At 42.0% G+C, this 18,656-nt stretch overlaps 1 protein-coding gene across 2 annotated transcripts in view; it reads right to left on the bottom strand.

Moving 5' to 3' along the window:
• efhb (EF-hand domain family, member B) overlaps positions 1-18,201 on the bottom strand; it is a 58,157-nt gene extending 39,956 nt beyond the window's left edge. For both annotated transcript variants that reach the window (XM_080209790.1, XM_080209782.1), the window contains exons 1-5: positions 18,031-18,201; positions 17,756-17,818; positions 14,484-14,627; positions 4,210-4,390; positions 428-538 (exon numbers count right to left, since the gene is read on the bottom strand). In XM_080209790.1, the coding sequence (XP_080065916.1) occupies positions 428-538; positions 4,210-4,390; positions 14,484-14,627; positions 17,756-17,818; positions 18,031-18,150 (619 nt within the window). In that variant the 5' untranslated portion in view covers positions 18,151-18,201. The remainder of the gene's footprint in view (positions 1-427; positions 539-4,209; positions 4,391-14,483; positions 14,628-17,755; positions 17,819-18,030) is intronic.
• Positions 18,202-18,656: the final 455 nt, after the last annotated feature.

The following is an 18,656-nucleotide window of genomic DNA, read 5'->3' on the forward strand; positions in this document are numbered from 1 at the left end:
CCTGTTTATAATTGGTAAAAAATATTAATTTTCTTTCCATACATGTTAACTGCATTCTCAAATAAATTGTGTTCGATAAAAGCTCCTTAGTGGGCCAGTTGAATCCTACCTGAAAGGAAATATCTCATGCTTACCCTAACCAAATTCAAAGTGCAAAACTTGTGATCCAGGCAGACTTCATAAAACACTTTGGGGTTTCTGACCTGATTCACAACACTCACTTTCCCTCCATTAAATTGCAGAGAAGTTTGACCAGGCAAGAGCCCAATGGGAAGGCCAGCCAAAGAATCTGGCAACCAACCTTCACCTACAAACCTGCCAGCAGGAAAGTAAAATTCTGCCATTATTGTTTATGCATTTTAACCTTTGACATAACCTCAGCCCACCCATTTTTTGAGAGTTGGGATTCAATCCCACATTTCCTTACCAACATTGTAAGCATTGTGTGATACCACATATAGTGGATGTCCTTCCATTGATTCTTTATAAACTTGTTTTAGAGTCTTTGGTGGATTTATAAGCTCTCCAGCGCTGATATCTGAAATAAAATTTTCAATAGGTACTGTTAAGTAGTCAAATTCTAAGTGGCAATAACACAAAATGAAGTTTTTTATTCTTTCATTGGATGTGGGCTTTGCTGGCAAGGCCTGAATTGTTTGTCCCTAATTGCCCTCGAATTGATACTTTGCCATTTCAGAGGGTAATGAAGAGTCAACCACTTTGAGGTCTGGCTGGAGTCTCATGTAAGCCAGACTGGGTAAGGGTGGCAGTTTTCCTAAAGAGATATTAGTGAACCAGATGGATTTTTATGACAATTGATAGCTTCATGATCATAGTTAATAAGACTAGCTTTATTTTAATTGTATTTAAATTCCACCAGCTGCTTTGGTAAGATTTTATTCCAAGTCCCAACATCACCAGCCTGAGTCTCTGCATTACTAACCCAGTAATGTTAGCACTTCACCATAAGAACATAAGAAATAGGAGCCATCTAGCCCCTCGAGCCTGGTCTGCCATTCAATAAGATCATGGCTGATCTGATAGTGGTTCAGTTCCACTTACCAGTCTACTCCCCATAACCCTTAATTCCCTTATTGATCAGAAATCTATCTACCTGTGACTTAAACATATTCAACGAGGTAGCTTCCACTACTTCAATGAGCAGAGAATTCCAGAGATTCACTACCTCTGAGAGAAGAAGTTCCTCCTCAACTCTGTTCTAAACTGACTCCCCCTTATTCTGAGGCTGTGTCCTCTAATTCTTGTTTCCTTTCTAAGTGGAAAGAATTTCTCTGCCTCTACCATATCTTGCCCTTTTATTATCTTATATGTTTCTATAAGATCACCCCTCAGCCTTCTGAACTCCAACAAGTACAGGCTCAATCTACTCAATCTCTCCTCATAAACTAACCAGATGTCAGAAGTAGGTTCTTTACTCAGAGGGTAGTAAGGGCATGGAATGCCCTGCCGGCAGCAGTTGTGGACTCGCCAACTTTAGGGGCGTTCAAATGGTCAGTGGATAGGCATATGGATAACATTAAAATAGTTTAGGTTAGAGGGTCATTAGATTGGTTCCACTGGTCGGTGCAACGTCGAGGGCCGAAGGGCCTGTACTGCGCTGTAATGTTCTATGCTCTATGTTCTAACCCCCTCATTTCCGGTATCAACCTGGTGAACCACCATCCTACCTGCACATACCCCAACAAAGAGTAAATGAGGGCAATTTTAATCTTCACCAGCCCACAATGTGGACTCAAGGGACAGGTCAGCAATTGTTATATTTAAATGTGATTACATGCTTCAGCTTTTGACATTAAATTGAGATTTTACAGCTGCAAGTCAGGTTTCCGAAGGCTCAGGAAACTCAGCAGCTGAAGGGAGTACGGGTCTACATCGCTGGTACCAGTTTAGTAATTGTGGGGTGGCACGGTGGCACAGTGGTTAGCATTTCTGCCTCACAAATGTTAGGGACCCGGGTTCAATTTCTGGCTTCTGGTCTATCAAGATAGACGTGAATCTATCTGCACACGTATAGATTTTGTGCAGAGTCTATACGTTTTCTCCCCCCCCGTGTCTGCGTGGGATTCCTTCGGGTGCCCTGGTCTCCTTCCACAATCCCAAAAACGTGCTGGTTAGGTGCATTGGCCATGATAAATTCTCCCTCAATGTACCCAAACAGGCGCCAGAGTATAGCAACTAGGGGATTTTCACAGTAACATCATTGCAGTGTTAATGTAAGGCCGCTTGTAACACTAATAAATAAATATCAAACATCAAAACATTAATAAATCTCTTCTGCACCAGTTCCAAAGTTTTGACTTCCTGTTTGAAATGTGATACACATAATTGGTCACACTCTTCCAACTGAGTCATAAGAACATAAGAACATAAGAAATAGGAGCAGGAGTAGGCCATCTGGCCCTTCGAGCCTGCCCCTCCATTCAATAAGATCATGGCTGATCTGTCGTGGCTCAGTTCCACTTTCCCGCCCTCTCCCCATAACCCTTAATCCCCTCTCTTATCAAAAACCCATCAACCCGCTTCTTGAAAATATTTAGCGAGGCAGCCTCCACCACTTCAACGGGTAGAGAATTCCAGAGATTCACCATCCTTTGAGTGAAGAAGTTCCTCCTCAACTCCGTTCTAAAACGCCCCCCCTTTATCTTGAGGCTGTGCCCCATCGGTAGACAATATCTATATGGACTTCCGTAAGGCCTTCGATAAAGTTTCACATGGTAGGCTGCACTGGAAGGTTAGATCACATGGAATCCAGGGAGAGCTAGCAAATTGGATGTACAATTGGCTTTATGGTAATAAGCAGAGGGTAATGGTGGAAGGTTGCTTGTCAGACTGGAGGCTTATGACTAATGGTGTGACTCGGGTCAGTGCTGGGCCTATTGCTGTTTGTTATCTATGTCAATGATTTGGATGAGAATGTACAAGGCATGATCTGTAAGTTTTCAGATGACACCAAAATATATGGTATTTTAGACAGAGGAAGGTTATCAAAAATTGCAGCAGGATCTTGATCAGCTGGGAAAATGGGCTGAGAAATGGCAAATGGAGTTCAATACAGATAAGTATGAGGGTTTGCATTTTGGAAAGTCGAATCATGGTGAATGGTAGAACCTTAGGGAGTATCATAGAACAGAGGGACCTTGGAGTTCAGGTGCACGGTTCTCTTCTAAAGTTGGAGTTACAGGTAGATAGGGCAATGAAGCAGGCTTTTTGGCATGCTGGCCTTCATCAGTCAGGGCATTGAGCACACAAGTTGGGAAGTTATGTTGCAGTTGTATAGGATGTTGTTAAGGCTGCATCTGGAGTATTATGTTCAGTTTTGGTTGCCTTGCCATAGGAAAAATGTTATTAAGTTGGAGAGATGCAGAAGAGAGTTACAAGGCACTGAGATATAGAGATTGGACAGGCTAGGACTCTTTTCTTTGCAGCATAGAAGACTGAGGGGTGATCTTATAGACGTGTAAGAGGTCGTGAGAGACATGGATAGGTGAATGCACTCAGCCTTTTTCCCAGGGTTGGGGACTCGAAAACTTGAGGGCATAGGTTTAGGTTACGAGGGGAAATAATTAATGGGAACCTGAGGAGCAACTTTTTTACACAGGAGGTAGTACATATGTGGAATGAGCTGCTGGAGGAAGAGGTTGAGACAGGGACATTGACAATATTTTAAAAGGCAGTTGGACAGATACATGAATAGAAAAGGTTTAGAAGGACATGGGCCAAATGCAGGCAAATGGGGTTGCTTTAGATGAATATTTTGGTTGGCGAGGACCAGTTTGGGCCGAAGGGCTTATCTCTGTGTCATTGGAGTTTATGATTCTGTGAAGTGGTTGAGCTTAACTTACTTATTTTTGTCCTCTAAGACATTATTTATGTAACAAAGGATTCTGCATGACTTTTTAATAGTCTCCTCAACTTATCATGCTAGCTTTCAAGACTTGTGTACATCCTGGTCTCTTACTAAAACTTCTTTAAAACTGTACCCTTTATTCTCCACATGATGCAGAGGTTTTATAATTTAGATCTAGGGCTGAACTTGCGATGGGCTTGGGAAACTTGGCAAGCTGTTCAAAAGTCCATTGACTGCGGCAGGATTGAAAAATCCCACCGGTGGTAGAAGCCACAAAATTCCACTCGTAATTGTCTAATATTTCTGTCTATTTGCTGCTTCTTTATTCTAATTATTAATACCTTTGACTCCTTTTTTACCAAATGTGGTCTTATATATATCCATTCCTTTGGGTAATCCTGGTGCTTGATCATGAGACTTTCCCAATGGAGCTCGCTGGTTGCTTGGATATGTTGCAACAGTCTTGTCATAGAATATTTGCTGAACTCGAGTCCTTATTGGTGGATTTAACAATGATGCAGCCTAAATACCAAAGTGAAATAAAAGATTTTATAATATACTTCATTTTAATTAATAATCTCCTTACTTATTCCGAATCTCACTGGATGCAGGTTTTGCACTCCATGGTTCCATGTGCCACTTGGCTCAGTTGCGAGCACACTTGTTTCTGAGACAATGGTTATGAATTTCAAACCAGACTAAAACTTCAGCACATAATCTAGTTTGACATTCAATGCAGTGTTGAGGTCTGTTGCATTAGAAGAAGTCCTGTTCCAAAACTGACGTCATATTTGCTGGTCTTGGAGGACAAAAAAAATCACATGACACTACTTAATTAAGGCCAGGAAGAGTTTTCTGGTGTTATTGCCAACAATTTTCCCTCAGTTTGTATCCAAACAAAGATTTTTTTCTTTAATGCCACATGGGCATCATTGGCTAAACTGGTATTTCTTGCCATCCCTAACTATCCTCAAGAAAATGGAGGCACACCACCTTCTTGAACCGCTGCAGTCCCATTTGGAAGAGTTGCATCCACAATGCTGTTAGGAACAGAGCTCCAGGATTTTAACCCAGTAATAGTGAAGGAATGGTAATACAGTTCCAAGTCAAGCTGCTATGTGGCTCGTGGGGGAACTTGCAGTGGTGGTTTGCTCATGTATCTGTTGCCCTTATCCTTCATGGGTTTGGATGGTTCAATGGAAGGGGCCTTAGTGAGTTGCCACTGTGCATTGATTGTGGAGGGAGTGAATATTAACGTAGTTGTTGAGGTGCTAATTAAGTGGGCTGCTTTGGCCTTTATGGTGAGTTTGTTGGAATTGCACTCATCCAAGCAAGTGGAGAGTATTTCATCATATTTCTGACTTGTGCTTTGTAGATGGTGAAAATGATTTGGAGAGTCAGGAGGGAGTTATTTACCAGAGAATTGCAAGCCTCTCACCTGCTCTTGTAGTCATAGTATTTTTATGGCTAGTCTAGTTCAGTTTCTCTTCAATTGTAAAAATTTGCTAATTGTTCCTTGTGGCTCACTGTTAGTGTTCACTAACCACCATTTTAAGCTGCACAGTAAATTAATTGTGAGAAATGCATTTTGATTATTGCAAAATAGAAATGTATATATTGGCTCTCCCACAGTGAAATATTCTCTCTAAATCCCATTGTGTGAATTCACCTCACCATTAATGTCATTAGTTTTACTAAAATTTACTAGATTGTTAAAATACACAGAAATATAGTTAAAATAGTTAAAAACACATAGAACAGATGCAGCACAGGAAAAGGACCATTCAGCCCCTCATGCCTGTACCAGCTCTCTTCAAGAACAAGTTAACCAGTCCATTCTCCTGTCCTTTCTCTGCCACCCGCCCCCCCCACCTCCATTCCCCATTCGGCTACCTATCCAATTCCCTTCTGAATTCTGAATATGGCCTCAACAACCTTTTGGGCAGTGCTTTGAGGCTCCTATTCATAATTGATCCTTTTTTCCCATTGGAACAGTTTCTCTTCACCTCCTCTGTCTTGACTGCTCTATTTTGAATGCCTCTATTAAGTCACCTCAGTACTTCCTTTGCTCCAAAGTGTGAACCCCAGTTCTTCCAAAATGTCCATGACACTGTTTATCTCTGGAACCAGCTTTGTAAGCTGTTTCTTATCCTGTCTAAAGCCTTCACGTTTCCAAATGTGTTGTGCCCAGAATTGGGAACAATACTCTGGTTGAGGCTAAACCAACATTTTCTAAAGGTTTGACATCATTCCTTGTGCTCATACGCTAAGGACTGGATTTTTAAAACTGGTGGACAAAAGAGCAGCAACAAATCTAGAACAAAGCAACCCAATTGATTCTACCTCTTCCTCCCATCCATGAATATTCATTCCATCCAACACCCACACAGTCTTGAGCACTGTTAGTTAGATGATCGACTATAACATCCTCCATTTGCCCAAATTCATTTTCCAGAAACAGATCCTCTTATTCAGCTGGAGGCAAATTGATCAAGAAAGTTCTCCTGTATACACACTTTCCCCAAACGTAGCAATATATTTTCCAGTCTATATTAGGCTACCTGGAGTTTGCAAATACTGTTGTATCTTTGTTACACTTGTAAACAAATTTGCTATCTGTATAACAGCACCCTCTCTGGTGCTTAACTCAAGCCAAATTAATTCAGTCCTAGCCCCATCTAGTATATTCTTTCTATTTAGAACTGCAGAGGAGATTTACCAGGATGCTGCCTGGTTTGGAGGGTAGGTCTTATGAGGAAAGATTGAGGGAGCCGGGCCTTTTCTCTTTACAGCGGAGGAGGATAAGAGGTAACTTAATAGAAGTTTATAAGATGATGAGGGGGATAGATAGAGTAGATGTTCAGAGACTATTTCCTTGGGTGGATATAGCTGTTACTATGGGGCATAACTATAAGGTTCATGGTGGGAGATATAGGAGGGATGTCCGAAGTAGATTCTTTACTCAGAGAGTGATTGGGGTGTGGAATGCACTGCCTGCTGTGATAGTGGAGTCGGACACTTTAGGAACTTTCAAGTGGTTATTGGATAGGCACATGGAGCACACCAGAATGATAAGGAGTGGAATAGCTTGATCTTGGGTTCGGACATAGCTTGGCACAACATCGAGGACCGAAGGGCCTGTATTGTGCTGTACTGTTCTGTGTTCTATGTAATATTTGTAATCAATACCACCGTGCTCCCACACTTTCTTTTTCTCTCCTATATCATGGTAACTAGGAATATAAACAATCCATACCTGGCCTTTTTGAGTCATGTCTTAGGAATGCAACCATGTCATAAGCCCACGTGCAACTTGTGCATGTAGCTCACGTACATTGTGGACACTGCTGTACATACAATTTATTGTCACTTTTGTTACTTCCCTCAATCTTCTTCCTGCAAATTTTGGAAATCTTACTGCTGTTTGTGTCTCTGTTCTCTGATCTAACTGTCTATTTTCTGTTATTTTCAGATTCCCTTCCAAATTAGTTCAAACCTTCTTCAACAGTATTGGTTAACCTCTCAGTGAGAACATTGGTCCTGGTTCAATTCAGGTGCAACTCATTCATCATAAGAACATCAGAAATAGGAGCAGGAGTAGGCCATCTAGCCCTTCGAGCCTGCCCCGCCATTCAATAAGATCATGGCTGATCTGTCGCTGCTCAGTTCCACTTTCCTGCCCTCTCCCCATAACCCTTAATCCCCTCTCTTATCAAAAACCCATCAACCCGCGTCTTAAAAATATTTAGCGAGGCAGCCTCCACCACTTCAACGGGCAGAGAATTCCAGAGATTCACCACCCTTTGAGTGAAGAAGTTCCTCCTCAACTCCGTTCTAAACCGCCCCCCTTTTATCTTGAGGCTGTGCCCCCTAGTCCTACTGTCTTTTTTGAGCGGGAAGAGTCTCTCCACCTCTATCCTATCCATCCCATTCATCATCTCATACGTCTCAATGAGATCTCCCCTCATTCTTCTAAACTCTAACGAGTACAAGCCCAGTTTATTCAGCCTCTCCTCATAGCTCAACACCCTCAACTCCGGTATCAGCCTCGTAAACCTCCTCTGCACTCCCTCCAAGGCCAAAATATCTTTGCGCAGGTGCGGCGCCCAAAACTGCACACAGTACTCCAGCTGCGGCCTCACCAATGCCCTATACAGCTGCAGCAAGACCTCCCTACTTTTATATTCAATCCCCCTCGTTATGAAGGCCAGCATCCCATTTGCCTTCCTGACCACCTGCTGCACCTGCAAGCTGGGTTTTTGCGACTCATGCACAAGGACCCCGAGGTCCCTCTGCACCGTCGCCTGCTGCAGTTTTTCGCCACTTAAGTAATAGTCCTTCCTACCATTCTTCCTACCAAAGTGGACCACCTCACACTTGCCAACATTAAATTCCATTTGCCATTTCCTGGCCCATTCGCCCAGCCTATCTAGATCCTTCTGCAGACTCTCCACACCCTCTGCACAATTTGCCGTTCCCCCAATCTTGGTGTCATCAGCAAATTTCAACACCATACACTCGGTTCCCTCCTCCAGATCATCTATATAAATGGTAAAAAGCTGAGGCCCCAGCACCGACCCCTGGGGCACTCCACTAGTCACCATCCGCCAATCCGAATAGCACCCGTTGACCCCCACTCTCTGCCTCCTATTTGACAACCAATCCTCTATCCACGCTAACACCCTACCCCCAACTCCATGTCCCTCGACCTTCTGCAATAACCTCTTGTGAGGTACTTTGTCAAACGCCTTCTGAAAATCTAGAAAGACCACATCCACCGGCTCTCCTCTATCCACCGCCCTAGACACATCCTCATAGAACTCCAGTAAATTTGTCAGACACGACTTCCCTTTAATGAGACCGTGCTGCGTCTGCTCTATCAAGCAATTCCCTTCAAGATGCCTCGCAATTTCCTCCTTAATGACAGATTCTAACATTTTACCTACCACAGACGTTAAACTAACCGGCCTATAATTCCCCGCCTTTTGCCTAGCACCCTTCTTAAACAACGGCGTAACATTAGCCGTTTTCCAATCATCCGGCACTTCCCCGGAATCCATGCACAGGTGCCCCTTCCTCAGAACAGGCCTCAAAGTTCCAACAATTTGAAACACTCCCTGCTTCTATACTCGCTACAAGTAGTGACACTGGAAGATTACTACCTTTCGAGATCCTGTCTTATTCAGAGCTCCTGCCTCTCTGCTTGATGATGCCTATACTATTTCCACCTATGTCATTAGTTCCAACAAATGCCTGCTGGCTGTTCAGGTCCTCCTAAATCATGTATAGTTTAATGAAACTTCAATAATGAACAAGGTTTCAAACTAAAGGTTTTCCTCTGAGCTTTGCTTTAAATACAGTTCATTTCTCTCATCTTCAAACCACACATAGAACAGCGTCTCAGCCTAACAGCAAGTTTAGACATGTTTAAGACATTTACACTAATACACCCATTTCAAATTAAACACATGACCACTTTTGAGTGGATTGCAGTTGCAAAATTCTTACTGATAATTAATGGTTGAAATGATTTCTGCAGATAACTGCAAAACTCAGCCAACATATGTCAAAACACAATTTTGCTGTTATGGTAAAACCCATATTCCTACTGTCTGTAGAGTGGTGGGTGAGTGCTCTTGGACTATTTCAACAAATACTACTGAAACATGTGTTGTGTTTATGTCCTAGAAGTTAGTTAAATTAACAGAAGGAAATTCAGACAAGTTTCTAAACAGAACTTAGGTGTGCTCAACTTTCAAAATTTGCTTTACTTACTACACCTGGATATAAACCTGAGGAAATGTCCCCCATCATCTCCTCAAATTAACAGCGATCAGCAGATTGTACAATTCATTAACAGAATCACTAGGCGGGATTTTACTGCCTTGCTCAAGTGAGACCATCTGACGGGCAACACGACAGCTCAGTGATTATCACTGTTTGCTGTGCAGATACATGGATTTGGGCAGGTGTCTGCGGGAGTTTGCATTCTCCCTGTGATTGCGTGGGTTTTCCCTGGGTGCTCCGGTTTCCTCCGACACCCCAAAAACGTGCTCTTAGGCTGATTGGTGTAACAAATTATCCCTAAATTAGTCTTCCCTCAATCTTCCCCAGTAGGCGTAGACAAAGGTCACAGGTAGAGGAGGGCACTCATAATGTTAAAATGGCGGTGCGGGCTCGTTGGGCCGAAGGGCCTGTTTCCCATGCTGTGTTGTTCTTTGTTCTTTGAGACTGGAAATTCCTGCCCAAGGTCAACAGGCATTTCTGTTTTCCACTCTTCGCCTGCTCCAATTCCATGGGGAGTGAGGAGGCAGAGTTGCAGCAACTGAATCATAAAATCCCTACAGTGCAGAAGGAGGCTGTTCAGCCCATTGAGCCTGCATCGACAACAATCCCATCCATGCCATATGCCTGTAACCCCATGTATTTACCCTACTAATCCCTTGGCACTAGGGGCAATTAATCAACTTAACCCACACATCTTTGGAATATGGGAGGAAACCGGAGCACCCAGAGGAAACCATGCAGACACAGGGAGAACATGCAAACTCCCACAGACAGTGACCCAAGACCGGAATTGAACACAGAATTGAACCCAGGTCCCTGATGCTGTGAAGCAGCAGTACTAATCACTGTGCCACTGTGCCGCTCGTATTGAATATGACCTAGGATACAAACATAGGAGAATTGAAACAAACAAGATTGAAGTTTTCATTCTGTATCTGATGTGTTTTCCAATATTAGTAGGAATTCTCAAACTAAAACTTATTATGTTGGCCATAACTGTGATGGTTGGCATTATCATTCTGGAGTACTTTTATATTACGTCTTTACATGTTAATTTTAACTCCAATATAGCTTTGTCTTGATAGCATGTGGGTAGAGTATTGGGCAAGAATTGAAATGAGCTAACTGCCTGGTTGTCACACAATCATTAAAGAAATTATACATCTGGCAAAAATTCCGATAGGCTATGCCAAGGCTGAAACAATAAGGAAATTATCAGACTGTTAGGATATTGCTTGCCTCCTTCCACCCAGTCAGCTGATTGAAAACATAATTACTGATCACTGGCTTGTTAAGATATTAGACACTCTTTAAAACGTTTGTTGTGCAAAGCATACTTTGACCTGAGTGGTGAAATACCGCCTGGCAAAGTTTATCTTGCTACAGTCTTTTCATGCTCAGTCACAGTAATGAGGCAGGTTACAACAGGGGCAAAAGAGTGTCCTGCTTACAATCTTCAAAATTCCTCACTTTCTGCTTGAATGCCTGTAACAGGAATAGTACTGAATCCTGGTGTGGGACTTTCAAGATCAACAGTGCATACAGCAGGCAGCAGTGGATCGAGACACTATAATTGATTTTCCTTGCCAATGAAGTTGAAAGAGCCCTTCTCTCCTTTTTCTCAGCTTTGAACCTCACCACGATGATGGTTACCACTGTGCAAGGCAAATATTTAAGTGAGATTGTCAGCTTAATTAAATCTTAACATGTCACATTGTTCCACTTCAAATAAATGTCTCCTCCACAAGTTTGTTTTTACTATTCCTTCCGTCCAGCCTTGAAACGGATTTTTCAAGCACTTTAAGTTTCATTAAAGTTAACTAATCATTACTTAATTACTTTTAAAAATATTCCCCTACCCTGCTTCAGTAAAACGCATTCTGATTATCAATTGCATGTCTGCACAGTCCTAGTTCTGTGTTCCAACTAAGAGATTAGGGCTGAGATTTTCCTTCCGGGCCAATATCCCATGGTGGGGCAGGAACTGGGAGTGTTTTTTGCTGTGGAGTCTGATGGAAATTTATGCTGAATTGAGTAATGCAAGCCTGGGAATTTCACCAAGTGTGAAGATCCACATCCTGGAAGTTCCTGCAGTGTAAAGACCCACATGGTTGATGCTGCATTCCCCGCCCACTGCTGCATGTGATGTTCCAGGGTCCACAATTACTCAAGGCCATCTTCTAATCTCCACAAGCCGCCCAGGCTGCCTTCCAAGGAATGGCAATCCACCATGATGAGCAGGAACACACATTCTTACTATCATTTAATGCCAACAAGAATCTCTATCTTCCAATTATCCACAACCTCATTAACTGGATGGCGGTTGTGATTACTAAGTCACGTGACATTGAGTCTTCATCCTTCATATCAACTAAGTGTTGCTCCACTGCAGAATTCTCCCAACCTGCCAATGGCGGGTTTGGTAGTAGACGGACTCAGGGAATCCTGCCGGCATAAAATCACGTAGTAATTCTCCCAATAGCAGGTTATTCTTCCCGCTGGCAGGTGGCGCAGAATCCATTTGCATTCATTTGCATCTCATGAATGCTCATTAAAACAGCTATCTGCTGTAATCCCATCAGGTCTTCCAATTTTGCCAGTGGGAAATTACATAAACATCAAATCTGATTGATAAAGAATGGTGTGTACAAGGCAGTCCTCAGTTTGCCAAAGTCTTCGAGATGAGTGCAACATGCAAAGCCAGCCTGCTATAAAGCTATGCTGTTTCTAATGCACTGTACACCAGCCTCCGGGGTACACCAGTCTTTGTGTACAGCAGCATGCTGCTGAACCCAGGGACCCTCCTGTATCACCAACTGAGATCGGTAATGTGAATCAGTAATCTGCTTCTCCCGATGCCACACACCAGCATCTATCTGGACAACACTGTGCTGCTGAACTCTGAAGCCACCACAGCAAAGGTCTAAAGTTCAACCAGGGCTAGGCAGACAAAGACAATGTGGAAGGAGGACTGTGCAAGGAGGGAATGGGTTAAGGGCAAGGGCTCATGAAAGCAGCAGAAGACAAGGAGGTGGATGAAGCAGACAAACAATGGAAGGCAGTATGAAGCTGGACCCCAACGATGCTGTATGAAACATGACAAAAGAGGGTCTAAGGGCTAGCATATATATTTCTGGAAGAAGGTATGCAGAATGCAGATTATGGGGGGAGTGCCTGTTAGTGTGGCATAATAGGGAAGGTTTGCATGAATATTAGACAGGCCAGGACTGTTGTCCATAGTTCTCTTTAGAAATCAGAACTATGTCAAGGCCCCTGCTTAAGTTCAGGAGCAGACAGGCAGGAATCAGAATGCAGACATTCCTGCTATAAAATGGAAAGAAGTCATAGCCAGGGGCTATGTTGACCTCAGTCTACAGACAGAGAAAGGAGACAGTGCAGAAGATATAGCAGGAGTGATCATTAGATGCACTGCACAGTTTACCCCAGCTGCAACTGCTGTGTGCTTCAGAGGAAAGATGCACAACTTGGTGTGGTCCTGGGTGTGGCAGGTTCTATACTGGGATACAGAGGATGATGGTCACAGGGGCATCTCTCTTCACGGATCTCACACATTCAGTTGTGGGGGTCATATCAACACTAACTCTCTCAGCAAAACTTTCACAACACCACCATCCCATCTGTCTTGTTGCTCCAACTCCAAATGAGGCAGTATACATGCTTCTGCTCTTTGTGAAAGTTTTTCCTACATGAGCCAATTCTATTTGGCACAAATATCATTCTTGAAGACTTGCTGAGGGACAAACACAAAGATTCAACTATGAGACTTCTGATATAACTGAAATTTAGGTGCTCATTCTTCACAGATGCCTCTTGATATCAACAGTAATATGGAATTAATATGACATTAATTAGCTATGTTCTTTGCACAGGCCAGCGGACATCTATTCTACACACTATCGATCCATAGCTTCACTCAATCCTCATCCATCCTACTCTTGTCATGGACATGAACAAAACGTCCTGCAGAGAACTTTGATTTTTCAGCATGGTTTTACCGTTCAAAATTACCATTGGTTTTAAATTCATCTCACTACCCATGCAAGCTATTATCACTGCATATCTGGTCTTCCCGTGTCCTATGGTTTTCATTAGAACTGTTATTGAATCTTACCACTCCGTTGTTTGATTACACGGATATAGACATTCATGGGTGTTTCATCCATTTTGCTGATGTGCCATAATGGATACTTGTGTTTTCGAATTGGTATTGGGCTCCTTTGGTAGTTCGCTAAGTCATTTCAGAGGGCAGTTTAAAAGTCAACCACATTGCTTGGGTGGGAAGTCACATATGGGTCAGACCAGGTAACCATGGCAAATTTCCTTCCCTAAAGAATATTGGTGAACTAGATAGATTTTTCTGACAATCCAGTACTTCACGGTCTCCATTACTATTTTATTCCAGATTTCATTAATTAATGGAATTTAAATTCTCCAGCTACCATGATGGGATTTGAAATCTACATCATTAATTCAAACTTCTGTATTACCAGCTCAGTAAAACAACCACAATGCCATAAACCATAGGATCTTTACAGTGCAGAAGGCAGCCATTCAGCCCATCGAGCCTGCACCAATAACAATCTCACCCTGGCCTTATCTCCGTAACCCTACATATTTACTCTGCTAATCCCTCTGACACTAAGGGGCAATTTATCATGGTCAATCAACCTAACCCACACATCTAATGTACTCCATTTTAAAGTGATTGTATCTAACAATGTAAATATGTAACAAGGATAGAAAAAGAGCGCAGTATCTATTAATAGTGAAATGAAAGTAACAATGCTACATCTCAATGCATACTCACAGATGTAGAAATTTTGCTTGGAAGTCCATGCTGCAATGTTGATGCAATATCAGGATCATTTGCTTTGCCATAGAAAATCGTGGCTTTCCCAGGTTTGGGGCTGCTGTAATTAACAAACTTCTTTACCGTGAGTGGTGTAACAGGCTGTGAGAATATGCAATGAGAAAAATATAGCATTTGATCTGATACTTATTTAGGTTATGATATCTGATTTAGATTTAAATACATTAACCAAGAGTTAATTGAACATTGGAACATTCTGTGATAACATGAGAAATTAAAGTCAGCAATTATAGAGAGCAAACACTTAGCACATTCATATGGCATGTTTTTGTTTGCTATTTTAGCAGAGACATTGGCTAGGATTTCACAACCTGCCACTGCATGTCTCCTTCCTCTTACACCCCACAGCATAGTACTGTATAGTCTTTCAACTTGTACATTGCTTTTTCTGAACAAGAAATGTCCGAAGGAACCTAAGTCTGGCTTTAACATTGATTCTTACGGGAACCTACAATTCATTTGAAATAGTTTTAAAGTCATGATGTTTTTATGAAATTTATTAACATTTCGTGTAATGTTAGAGAAGGCTTTAAGAGTGGGTTTAGTGGTTATGGAAGGGGGCTGTGATGAAGTTGCTTCAGATATCTATGGCATGTTTTATTACAGTGGGAGGTCAAGAGGGAGCAATTAGTTGATGTCACACAGCATGTTTAGGTTTAAGTATCCAGGTTGAGGTTTCAACGGTTGTTTCTTGCTGTGTTTTTATTCATTCTTAGGATATGAGCGTCACTGGTTGGTCAGCATGTATTGCCCATCCCTAGTTGCCCTTGTTCAGAGAGAGGGCAGTTGCTGTGGCTCTGGAGTCACATGTAGGCCAGACAAGGCAAGGTTGGCAGATTTCTAAAGGACATTATTGAACCAGATCGGTTTTTCTGATAATCGTTGATGGTTTTATAGTGATCAGTAGATTCTTAATTCCAAATGTTTTTTATTGAATTAAGATTCCACCATCTGCCAAGGAGAGATTTGAACACGGGTCCCTGAGTTCCTGGATTAAGTCTAGCAATAATACCAGGCCATCACCTTGCCTGATTTCCAATGCCTAAGTTTTAAGGCCCCCTCTTGACCTTTGTCCTTTTTTCAAACAATAGAATCATAGAGTCATAGAGGTTTACAGCATGGAAACAGGCCCTTCGGCCCAATTTGTCCATGCTGCCCAGTCTTTTTACCACTAAGCTAGTTGCAATTGCCTGCATTTGGCCCATATCTCTTTATACGAATCTTACCCATGTAACTGTCTAAATGCTTTTTAAAAGACAAAATTCTACCACTGCCTCTGGCAGCTCATTCCAGATACTCACCACCCTCTAAGTGAAACAATTGCTCCTCAAGACCCTTTTATATCTCCCTCCTCTCACCTTAAACCTATGCCTTCTAGTTTTAGATTCCACTATCTTTGGGAAAAAATGTTGACTTATCTATGCCCCTCATTATTTTATAGATCGCTATAAGATCACCCCTAAGCCTTTTATGCTCTAGGGAAAAAAAGTCCCAGTCTATCCAGCCTCTCCTTATAACTCAAACCATCAAGTCCCAATAACATCCTAGTAAATCTTTTCTGCACTCTTCCTAGCTTAATAATATCCTTTCTATAATTGGGTGACCAGAACGGTACACAGTACTTCAAGTGTGGCCTTACCAATATCATGTACAACTTCAACAAGATGTCCCAGCTCTTGTATTCAACGTTCTAACCAATGAAACCAAGTTTGTCAAATGCCTTCTTCATCATAAAATGAAAGCAAATTACTGTGGATGCTAGGATCTGAAACCAAAAGAGAAAATGCTGGAAAATCTCAGCAGGTCCAGCAGCATTTGTAAGGGGAGAAAAGATTTGACATTTGGAGTTGTCAAAGTTCAGGTCCCAATTTGACAAAGGGTCATCCGAACTCGAAGTGTCAGCTCTTTTCTCTCCTTACAGATGGCACCAAACCTGCTGAGATTTTCTAGCATTTTCTCTTTTGCCTTCTTCACCATCACTGTGAGTCCACTTTCAAGGAACTATAAACCTGTACTCCACGATCTCTTCGTTCTATAACTCTCCCCAGTAGTACAAAATATCTTCAATCCATTAATAGTAGATTATTTATTTTGGGGAATGCCCTCCAGAGGAGCACAATGCATCTTTATGACTCCCTGAGCTTGGGGGAAGTCAGTCTGTAAAGACACACTGGCTTGCTGTTCCTGGGATACAGTGTGAAATGAAATGGAGGAGGGAAGAGCACCAGTTTATCTAAGCTGCAGGGAAAGAATGGTGCCAACTTCAATTGACAAGGAAACGAGTGAAGAAAGCCAGTTTGAATTTGGAAGGCTGTAGAAAAATCTCTCTATGAACTGATCTGGAGGAGGTGGGGTGCTTTGTGAATGAGGATGGTGCGATGTTCAGAATGAAAGAATGATTGCTGTGGTAACATTTGGTTAAGTAATGGCCTGGTTGGTTTGTTAAAATTTTAAATATTAATTTGTTGTTCCTCTTTAAAAAGCAAATGAATTATCAAGTATGTACTTTGAAACACAATACACCATTTTAATGTTACAAAATCCAACCACTTTGTTTCTCAGAGAAGATTGCTCCATTCATTTTCGACTTTCTACATATATTAAAATCTATAAGACAAAGGGCATCATTTCTTACTTATTCCCCATGAACTAAAGTACATGAGAACATAAGAACATAAGAAATAGGAGCAGGAGTAGGCCATCTAGCCCTTCAAGCCTACCCCGCCATTCAATAAGATCATGGCTGATCTGAAGTGGCTCAGTTCCACTTTCCCGCTTTCTCCCCATAACCCTTAATTCCCTTGCCTACAAAAAAACCTATCTACCCATGTCTTAAATATATTTAGCGAGGTAGCCTCCACCACTTCAACAGGCAGAGAATTCCAGAGACTCACCACCCTTTGAGTGAAGAAGTTCCTCCTCAACTCTGTTCTAAACTGCCCCCCCCCCCCTTATCTTGAGGCTGTGCCCTCTAGTCCTGAAGTCCTAAAACTCTGTAACTATTATTTTTTTTATATCTGTTTTTTGGGGCCATTACCATTTTTTCAAGTTCTTGATTCAAGAAGCTTCAGTTAATTTGAGATACGTGGCTACTCCAAAAGAAATCTTGCTGCAATTAAATGTTGTCAGATAAATACGTTTCTACTTCGAAAAAAATCCCTAAAACGTCAGTATTATTGAAATAGTAGGGTTGCACCTTGTTTACATACCCTGGGCTGGATTTCTGTCAGACATTCCGCAGTACTTCCAGTAATAGGGATTAATTTCCCCGCCTGAAAAAGATACATTCATTATCACTAACTAGACTATAGCATCGTACCTTTCACGTGTAGGTTTTATTGTTAATTGGTGGTATATAAATAAAATCAAGACTGATATATTTTTAGTGAATAGCTCCAGATATAATGAGAAAGTTGCACTTCACAATAGTTGACATGGATAAGACATTGAGCAGAAAGTTAGGGAGGAGAAACATAATACACACTGTATTCAGCCGGGGATCTGTATCGGTGAACCTCCCTTTGTATACAGGTGTTAATGGTTGGACCATCCCCGACATCATGCCTTTACTTTGTGGGTTACGCTGCAGGCAACCGCTGATCATTTGCGAATGTTTGAATTCACATTTCAGGCGCAGTGCTGACAACCCAGAAAACCTGCCTCCCCTCCTTTGGAATGTTGATTTTTACTGTCGCCAGGCAACCAGCTCCACGTGAGCACTTGGCGCTTGCTGAGTGGCGGGAAGTTAGTGGGGCCCCACCAATCAGCATCTTTGTCTAAAACCTCCGGGCCCGCAAAAATGTTTCAATGGGTGCTGACAGATTGCATTTTGTTATTGCCACTTGGTTACTTTGGGCAATCTTCAAGCACAGGGAAATGGCATAAATTCTGCCTGGCTTTTTTAAATCTTATTTTCTTCCTTCCTTAATTGGCTTCAACTTCCAAGGGCCACATTTGTAGCACATCTTTCCCTAAGTCTTGTCTTGAACGACCTACTGAATTATACTAGTGTTTTGTCCACATTGTCAATTCTGAATTTCAGACGTTATGGAAGGAAATATCCTTCTGCTTCATGCCCCAGATCAGCAACACAACTTTCCACACAATCCT

The sequence above is a fragment of the Carcharhinus amblyrhynchos genome, chromosome 2 (genome assembly GCF_965287045.1).
Source record: "Carcharhinus amblyrhynchos chromosome 2, sCarAmb.v2.hapA, whole genome shotgun sequence".
NCBI classification, from domain to species: Eukaryota; Metazoa; Chordata; class Chondrichthyes; order Carcharhiniformes; family Carcharhinidae; genus Carcharhinus; species Carcharhinus amblyrhynchos.